The 9575-nt window shown below is 53.0% G+C and overlaps 2 protein-coding genes across 2 annotated transcripts; one reads left to right on the forward strand and one right to left on the reverse strand.

Moving 5' to 3' along the window:
• Window positions 1-4069: 4069 nt before the first annotated feature.
• On the reverse strand, window positions 4070-5031 carry BDP81DRAFT_328529 (ubiquitin-conjugating enzyme E2-16 kDa; the record flags this gene model as incomplete). The annotated part of the gene is made up of 5 exons (XM_060585224.1): window positions 4070-4209; window positions 4264-4447; window positions 4571-4600; window positions 4736-4781; window positions 4988-5031. 5 exons carry the CDS (start codon window positions 5029-5031, stop codon window positions 4070-4072), a joined length of 444 nt encoding a protein of 147 aa, XP_060441118.1.
• A 2563-nt stretch (window positions 5032-7594) lies between these two features.
• Window positions 7595-8985, forward strand: BDP81DRAFT_397900 (acyl-CoA dehydrogenase domain-containing protein; the record flags this gene model as incomplete). The annotated part of the gene is made up of 3 exons (XM_060588386.1): window positions 7595-7805; window positions 7859-8884; window positions 8939-8985. The coding sequence occupies 3 exons, from the start codon at window positions 7595-7597 to the stop codon at window positions 8983-8985; spliced, it is 1284 nt and encodes a 427-aa protein (XP_060441119.1).
• Window positions 8986-9575: the final 590 nt, after the last annotated feature.

A 9575-nucleotide genomic window follows, 5' to 3' on the forward strand; every position in this document is an offset into this window, starting at 1 on the left:
GAATACGATACGTACCCTTGGCGGGGGTCAACTTCTACCCGTCTGATTGGATCAATGGTCGTTTCGGAGATGCAAAAGAGGGGCGTGCGTCTCGATTCGTCGCCTAAGCCCGTGTCATAGCTTGTTTCGCCAGGGATGCTTTGACACAATTCTGATTTCACAACTTTTCTCTCAACCCAAGTCTCGAGTCTTGACTGCCTTTTTACTGATTGTGGCGCTTCATCGCTGCTACGGTACGGTGCCTTAGGCATACTGAGCACGCTCTTTGGGCCTTTCACTCTCTTGTCCCTTCGGAAGACTGTTAGTCGTCTGAGCATGAGTGTACGGCATGGCTTAACACACTTCGGCTCCTTACTAAGCGGCGGAACCGACTTGGCTCTCCCTCGGAAGCACTTGTCGATACTTGCGATAACATCGTTGGCCATTGTCTTCCTCAAGTCTTCCTAGCCAATACTTCATCTATTCAGTCTCACAAACCACATGGCTTCAAACACACACTCCCCCTTCTTACCGCCCTCCCGTCTCTATTCACTGACGCCGATATATTCTTAGCACTCTCATTGGCTAGGATCCCTCGACTCGCCCTGCCCTGGATCACATTCAGAGAGGCACCGGCTGCACATTCGCCATCTGTCAATATGCGGCTGATTGCCAAACCTCTGGCTCGCCTCCCGCCGCACATCTCGTCCCGTCACCACGCAGATTGATCCCCCGTCAACCACTCAACATCCCAGTGGAAGATCATTCACAATCTACGCACTCAGGGTCAGCTCCACGTAGCGGCATATGCAAAAATCAGTTCATATTTGAAGCTGTCCTACCCCTTCGCACCGCCAACGTAGATCATTGACAACCTCAAGCCAAGTTCAATGGTACGCTGCCGCCCACCGCTTACGTAGAATGCGCCCCGAGACGCAGTCTTGCCAAACGATCGGTAACAAAGAGCGCATGGCATGTATCTGCTTACAAACTCACCTGCCCTAGGCTCGCAAGGAGCTGGTGGCCAGCGTCTACCGGCGAGCCAGGTCAAGATCCTCAGTGCATGCAACTGAAGCCGAAGTCATCTGTACTCGGCTATCCAAAAAGAAAACACATCCCGCCAATCACGCCTTGTCAAGCTATCAATCTTCCGTCTCTCTGAGAGTTTCGGCTTTCAAATTGTTGCGCACTCTGAACCTGCAAGTCATAATCAACCCAGTGGAGGGGCTGAACATCCCCACATTTCAAACTATGTCTCTATCAGCCTCATTCCATCTATCTGATACAGACTCATCAAATATGTCTCTTCCAAGTCTCCGGAAATATTCTTAATTACATCCCGCATTCTTTAGCCTGTCAACTCTTTACCTTAATTGCTCGACAAGCAAGACCACCTGTTCACCACGGTCTAGGAACTCCTTCATGGCTCAACTAGTCCCCTCGAAATCCAAACGACACAAGCCCCTGTCTCTTGAACAGACTCCATTCCCACCTTTACAAAACACGCGATAATCGCTCGACCTCTGCCGGACACACCTCGATTCGACCTACACGGCACAGCTATCCGAAGCCTCGGAACGCTGCCCTCTCCTTTGAGCGCTTCTCGGACGCAAGGCCCGTCTTCTCCCGTCCCTCCACGCTGGAGACGATTGTTCCCGAACAATGGCCGTCTGGTACTCCGTACACCAGCAGCACTCGAGCCCTCGACCTCAAATCATCAAGTTTCAAACAATACCAGCCCTACCTTCTCCAAAACATCGTTCCCCTTCTGCTCCCCTTCTGCGTGTCGAGATCCGAGTAGAGCACCTACGCTTGAACGGGAGACGCAGGGCACAGGCTTCCGTTTCCCTCGCGCCTCTGCCTACCCGGCCGCCCTCTCGCATCTACTGACCATTTTGAGTAATCCCACCTTTCCACTCTTCAAATGAAACCACGTGCCCCTTCCGCGGCGCAAAAAAGAGCCACACACACAGTACGGATACCGGCACCGTTGCCGCTTTCTGGATAGTCGATTCGCTCGATTCATGAACACCTGTTCTGTCCCTGCAAGGACGGCCTCTCCATCGCCACAACACGTCCATCTCATCTTATTCCAGCGCCCGGCTACGTAAAGGTAAACGATTCTCTTTCCATCCTCGGCTAAGAAGGACCACCACCACTTCCAGATTGGGCCTCACACGTTTCGTTTGGACTGATGTCGTACATGTTTTCTGGCCTTACAGGTCAACACGAGGAAAGATCCAAGCAACGGCGAGTCCGCAGGGCACTACTTGCTGGCAAAAGCCGGTCCTAGTTCATAGTCCTCTTGCAACATCGTTTATGTGATGCATATGGCAATATTCCAAATGCGCCCGTTGAATCCACGATGCTTGTTCTTACCAGCGTTACCAATGAAAGGATCTGAGCGTCACATCTCAGCGTTGGATCGTTGGATGGAAGCTGTGGTCGTGAAGTGGTATGCCTCACGCCGGTCAACTAGGACGGGAGATTTGCCCTGCCAAGGACGATCATCATCCCTTGGTAAACCACTCTGATTACTATTCGCACTACCATGTCTTTGTTTAAGAACTCTCCGTCCAGCAAAGGCATTCTGTTATCTACGTGGATCGTAGCGGAGGAGATGAGGTCGAAGGGTGTCTAGCCCTGCGTGTTGCGCACAAGGCAAGCTGGACGTTAGTACCCAATCTCCATCTCCTTCCTAACCATGTCGTCGACATATTCTCTGCGCCTTTTCAGTCCTTCCTCTCATTGCGAATCCTTAGCTATGGATGGTGTTCGCCTTGGACCAAGGCAGAATCCCAAACTAGATTCCACCTCGAGTGAACATGCTGTCTGTCATTCCCGTAAACTTCAAATGTCCCTCATCTCAGATTTCATATCAAATAGCCACACATCCGTCTTTCCCACCGAGCAAGAGAATAGCTAAACACGTAAAGATTCGTTCTCACATTCTCTTTGTGACACAATACAGACAAAGTGACAGAGGTTCTGGTGATTGATTATTGAACCTCAAGATTTCAACGGGTTTCTGCCGGTCCCGGTAATGTTAAATCGATTCATGGCTTCGCTTGAGGATATATCACAGCAATGCTTTCCCCCTATGGCATCCTGCCAGGGCTCATATACTAATCGCCAACTTCACAATAAAACCTCGCCCTCACGTATCCCATCAAGCCTCTCCTCCCATCCATCGCGCATAGATAAACACAGGTACACCATGGGAACATCTGCCAGATTCACACCTTCCCCAACCCATCACCATGATCCTCGGATCCCCGGGTCGCCGGAGCCGGCGTCCCAGGCCAAGGTCGGTCTAACCCGGCACACCTAGAGGCAATGCCCTTACAACGGAAGACACGTTCCGCTCTGTTCGAGATGAGGAAAAATCTGTGTCAAGTAGAACCCGCGTTGAACGGGCCTTTAAACACGGCATTTGGTAGCCGGTTGCCGCCATCTGGACTAAGCCTATGGTGTTGACATTGACATCGTCCCCTATCGTCGATCACATATTCTGGAGGGAGCCTGTGGAAGCTCCCCCATATGCTTAATCCTGGACAACCGCATCAACTCTGGCCCAAGGTTCAAGAAGACCGGCCCTCGCCACTCATGACTGCTTTTCACTGTTCAAGCGTTGAGGATATTTGGCAACCTTCACTGGCTTTGAGAAGCACCAAGCCTGAGACACGAGCAAACAAGATCAAGGTTATCACGGAAACAATTTGGTACGATGGCTACCGGTCGTCTCTTCTGTGGTGTCGACCAGAACGTACGCATCAACGCAGCGTCAATGCAATAGAAACATGAAGCCTTGCCGTATAAAAATCCGGAATGGTACCTGTGCTGCTAACTGTCTGATCGGTCCGTCTTCTATTCACACTGCCCGCGTAACCTCTTCTCGAGAATGCCAATCCGCCGTCAAGTGTTTTGTTTTGACGACCGAACAGTCTTCTGTGTGCTGGTGAACCGACAGAGATCCCAAACCGCAACGCAGAGCAATGACCTTGACCTAAGCGTACGCCAGAGCTGTCGAAGAGAGAGAGGAAAGCCGTCGCCTGTCATACTCGTCCAACCATCATGCCTCGAGCCCCGTCTAAATAGCGTACTTGCGAGTCCACTCGCGAGCCGTGGCCTCGTATCTGGCGCGGTCCGTCTTGTAGACGTGTGCAATCTCGGGCACAAGAGGGTCGTCGGGGTTGGGGTCCGTCAGCATTGAGCAGATGGACAGCAGGACTGTCACATGTTAGCGTTGTGTCTATACCACAGCCTTGAGGCAAGTTATCGTACCCTTGGAGATGGTCAACGCCGGACTCCACTGATCACGCAGAATATCTAAGCAGATGCTGCCGTTGGAGTTGATGTTGGGGTGGTAGATGCGAGTGGTGAAGTTGACTTTGGGAGGCTTGAAGGGGTAGTCGGTAGGGAAGTGGATGGCGAGGAAGAAGACACCGCCAGAGTAGGGAGAGTCGCCCTGAATAGATGTTAGCAACATGTTCATGTCTCCTTTATTGTTTTCAGCTGGGAAGCTAGCCGAGTCCCGGGTACTGGAGCCAGGCCCAACCAACAAAGCACTCGAGAGGGGGAATGAACTTACGGGTCCCATAATCGTTGCTTGCCAGTGGAACTACAAGGAAACCAGTCAGCTAATGTCTACAAGTCCATCGTCGGAACTGTGAAGTCGTGATCTCGTGCTCGGCTGAGTCATGATCCAAGGCATCACCACAGCGGGCGCTTATCGGGAAAGATGTAGTCGACGTACCAGATCTTCGCCGACGGGGCCGGCAGAGCAGGAAGAGGGCGGGTCACTATCAAAGGAAAGAAGTTAGCATTATGCATCTCTTGGATCGTAGCCGATGCCGCCATCGCCATCAATATCAGTGGCCCGACAGAGCTGAAAAGTTGCAGCAGTCCTTGTTGAAGGAGACCCCGCTCCCGATGGCCCCACCTGACGTCTCGGGCTGCGACAAAAAGGCTGCGAGTTTGAATGAGGGATAGGGTGTAGGCAACATACCGGCCGAGATCAGTGAGCTCCTTGTTAATGCGCTTAAGAGCCATTTTGAATGTGGGTTGTGGTTGGGGGTATCTAGAAGATGGTCGATCGCCGAAGCGCAAATGCTGTGTTCTGTTGTTGTGAGGGGCAAAAGTCAGCGAAAGCGGTCGGCGGTGGTGGGCTTTTTTGGATGCGGGATGCGGGCAGACGTGGGTGGAGGGGTGGTGGGCTGCACTGCTGCTGGTTGTCTGTCGTTTGCGTCGGCTGCGAGAGCGAAACGGCGAAGGTATGCGTCGTAGATGCACGGGGATGCCAAAGAAAACAAGTTCGTGTTGGTATGGCTCTCGATATATATTGTATGCCGGAGATGAAGAGGATGCTCGATGTGGCCGGCGTCGATGCAGCAGCAGGCGGCGTGGGAAGCGTGGATGTGACGGTCTTGGGTGCAAATCATGTGCTGGTGTGGGGAGGGGCGTACAGTACCTGAACGAGGAAGAATTTATCCCCGAAGAAGATGCTCCCGAAAAGAAAAGAGCCCGATCGTGTTTATGAGGTCGTTCGATATATCACCCGTGAAGGATATTACGCGGTGTTCGTGGAGGAATCGATTCGCTTCGTGGCGGTCCCGTTACAGATTGATGTCGAGATGGAAATGGGGTGGAGGGAAAAGAAGGAGAGAAAGGAAGTCAGCGGTCGGGCCTGGCGAAAAATGACGGGAAGGGGTGAGTCGTGGGTAGGCAGGAGCCACTTTGGAGGGGAAAGGCAGGAAGTGGGAAGGAGAGGGGGAGGAGAGCGCCAAACCTAAGGCTTAAAGGCACTGAGGCTGCCCAGCGTCAACTCAGTGGAGGTTCAGGTTGTTGTGGCTTCCATTCCCGTCCCGTCAGGTTCGCCCCGAGCTGGCACCATCCACTTCCATCATTCACTGACACGGCCAGTAGCCGCCCGTACCTTTCCTCTTAATTTTCTTTCAGAGGTACTCCTCGCGAATTACTGGACCAGATCTATGGATGCCCTATTGCGTTCCATGGATTCCATTCGATTTGTGAGCGTCAAGAGAAGCAGGAGCCAGGCGCAGCAAATGGACAAGTGGCTGGTGACTAATGATTTATGATTGATGATTGGCCATTACTAGGTACCTACCTACCGTCTGTCCACCGTGGGATTCAAAAGTACTGTTTCCAAGGTCGACAAACCGATGACACCCATCAAAGTCCTGGGCGTTCGCCTTGTTCAATGACTATGTGCCGTTCACTCTAATCCATCAGCCTCAGGTACCGGGCGACAGGTTTCATACAAACCAAACAAATAGTGGTTCTGTCACCCCCTTTCTTCCAATTGTGAAGAACAGTTGGAGGCACCAAAAGGGTGAGCGGTGAGGTACCCTGTGCACCGCCACACTCCCACCAACACTAACTGATGACAATTGCTGACTGGTGGCGGGTTTGATAGTGCCACCTGGTGACTCAGCAAATGCCTCAGCCTCATTATCTTCCAACCCGGGCGAAGTGGTTCCCTGGTCTTCTACCAATACAAGCAGCCCAAACCTCGAAGTATTAGCGTCTGCATCTAGACGACCGGACCGGCTGCACATGTGGTATTATGGGTAGCTACCTGGATGGCAAAAAGAAAAGACATCTCATGCATCTCTCCCAACTAGGTCTGGCCATCTTTGCCGACCAGCCAACAACGACGCATGAGTTTTCGAGCAAGAAAGCACCCCAGATTCCGGAATCAGCTGATCCTCTTGGGATACGCTGCACCTGAAACCTCGTTCAGCATGTGTCGTTCTTGCTCAACCTTCACCATGTTTCTTCGCGGAGGTCACTTTCCATCAACACCAATTCCTCACCTCACATCACATCACTGCACTCTGCACTCTGGATTTTGCATCTGCCATCCCATGACTGCCCGCCAGCTATCCCGCGAATGACGTCCGGCTCTTATGTGTCGCCTGAACCCGGTACCTGACTTGGGCACCTAGTGGTGCCCAAAAACACAAGTACCTCTCGAGCATCTCATCCCGGGTCTGAACTCTCTGCTGGCTACTGCCGAACAAAGGGCCAAGGCATTGTCCTGGCATGTTTCAACCTTTCAACCCCAATCCGCACGCAGCCTGTTCCTATTCTTGTCCTCGACCCCCTGCTCCGGCTTTTTCCTTTTCCTGGCAGCAGCTCAGGACTCAGGCAGGTCTCGCGATCATCAGTTCCCACGGTCAAGGTTGTGGCTGTGCATACCACCAACTACCCTCCCGAAATGCCTCATTGCAGCCGACAATCCGGGGATCTGTATCTAGCACTCGAGAACCACACCATTCGGAACCAATTCCGGGTTCTGCCTAGCACGGAGGTAACACCTCGGCCACATTCCATCTAAAACAGCTTCACTTCATTACGGAGAGAGAGCCCGCGACGACGTCATTCGCCGACACCGGGTCTTATGTAATCATCATCTTCAACCGTTCAGCCAATCAGATACCACTCTCGTTGTGCCTCGGATGCTGCTCGGGACAGCTACTGGCGGGGAAGACGCCCCGTGCCCGGGCTTCGAGACCATATTCCCGCCATGATGGCGGCACGATTCCTCTCCAACCCACCGTGAGGAAGAGTCAATTGACCAGTAGTAGCCAGTATGTATCGCAACGCCTTGAGAACATGCGCGACACGATGCGCCGCAAAGCGCACCTTGCCCGCCGCGAGAACCTTCGCTTCCGCCTCTGATGGCCCGGTCTTCAACTGGGAGGATCCCTTGAACGCAAAGAACCTCTTGACTGAAGAGGAAGTCGCCATTTCTGAGACTGCTGAGCGCTACTGCCAGGAGCGCATGCTGCCGCGTGTCCTCCGTATGTTTGCCCTTCCGGCCACTGCCATGGCTTACACTAACCACTCTCCATAGAGGCCTACCGCGACGAGCAATACGATCAGAAGATCCTCGAGGAGATGGGCGAGCTGGGGCTCCTCGGAGCAACGATCGAGGGCTATGGGTGCGCCGGTGTGTCTACCGTTGCTGGAGGATTCATCACAAAGGCCGTCGAGAGAGTCGATAGCGGCTACCGCTCTGGCATGTCCGTCCAGTCGTCGCTAGTCATGGGCGGTATCGCCGAGTTCGGCACGGAGGAGCAAAAGGAGAGATTTCTGCCCAAGATGGCCACGGGAAAGATGCTAGGCGCGTTTGGTCTGACAGAGCCCAACCACGGTAGCGACCCCGGGTCCATGGAGACGACAGCCAAGCCTCATCCGACCAAGGAAGGCTACTATTCTCTTTCTGGTGCCAAGACGTGGATCACAAACTCGCCCATTGCCGACCTGTTGATGATCTGGGCAAAGTTGCAAGAGACGGGCAAGATCAGAGGGTTCCTGGTTGAACGCTCTCAGTGCCCGCCCGGCACCCTCGAGACGCCGCCCATCAAGAACAAGAACGGCCTGCGAGCCTCCATCACGGGCATGATCCAGCTCGACGACGTCCCCGTTCCCAAGGAAAACATGTTTCCTTCGGTTGAAGGACTCCGAGGCCCCTTCTCGTGTCTCAACAGCGCGAGATACGGTATTTCTCTGGGTGTCATCGGCGCCCTCGAGGACTGCATCGCCCGCGCCAGGACGTACTCGCTCGAGCGGAAGCAGTTCAAGGGTAACCCCATCGCCAAGTACCAACTCGTCCAGAAGAAGCTGGCCGACGCGGCGACAGATGCGGCATACGGCACCGTCGCCGCGATCCAGGTTGGCAGACTCAAGGACGAGGGCAAGGCGACGCCTGAAATGATCAGCATGGTCAAGCGCCAGAACTGCGATCGGGCGTTGCAGAATGCGCGCGTGCTGCAGGAGATCTTTGGTGGTAATGCTGTCAGTGATGAGTATGGTATTGGACGTCACGTCGCCAACCTCTTCGTGACGCAGACGTACGAGGGACAAAGTGATATTCACAGTAAGTTGCTCTCGTGGCCCAACACTGGACATTGGTTACTAATCTAAGCAATAGGTCTCATTCTGGGCCGTGCCATCACTGGTATCCAAGCATTCGTGTAATACTGTGAGATGTGAAAATGTGGTCTTGTATATTACCATGACACCGGGGAACGGGTACGGTGGATCAAAACTTACGAACTTTGAATGATGCGAGATTCACCGTCTTTTTCTTCTGACCATGCTCTATGGCCCTTGGTCACGATGTAAAGCATCTCAAGGGGTCCACTTTACGCCCACGAACTGCCCTTGTACTCATCGAGGTGGAATGATGTATTGCTATTGCAAGAAATTCCAACTACTACGCCAATCTCGACAGAGAAAGTTTCACTTGAGGCAGCGCCTGTCTGATGAATTGCAGGCTTTCTGATCTTGCCAATGCGCTGAAGTCCTGATGAAATGGTGCGGATCCTTCACGGGACTAGCAGCCCAGAGAGATAGGACTAACTAGTAGGACTCGAGCACAAACCAGCGTCCTCAGCCTCACTTAGACTGTTATTGAAGCCACCCACCACCATCCCTCGACATGTACCTAGTTGAGTTTGACTTTATTTAATTCATCTTTCTCCTCTGGGGAAAAACAATGGACCACCCAACATAGATCACATCGTAATTTCCCATATTTCTCGACTCACATTAGATTGGCAAGTTCC

This window comes from Colletotrichum phormii (assembly GCF_030913505.1).
Source record: "Colletotrichum phormii strain CBS 102054 chromosome Unknown BDP81scaffold_21, whole genome shotgun sequence".
Lineage (NCBI taxonomy): Eukaryota > Fungi > Ascomycota > Sordariomycetes > Glomerellales > Glomerellaceae > Colletotrichum > Colletotrichum phormii.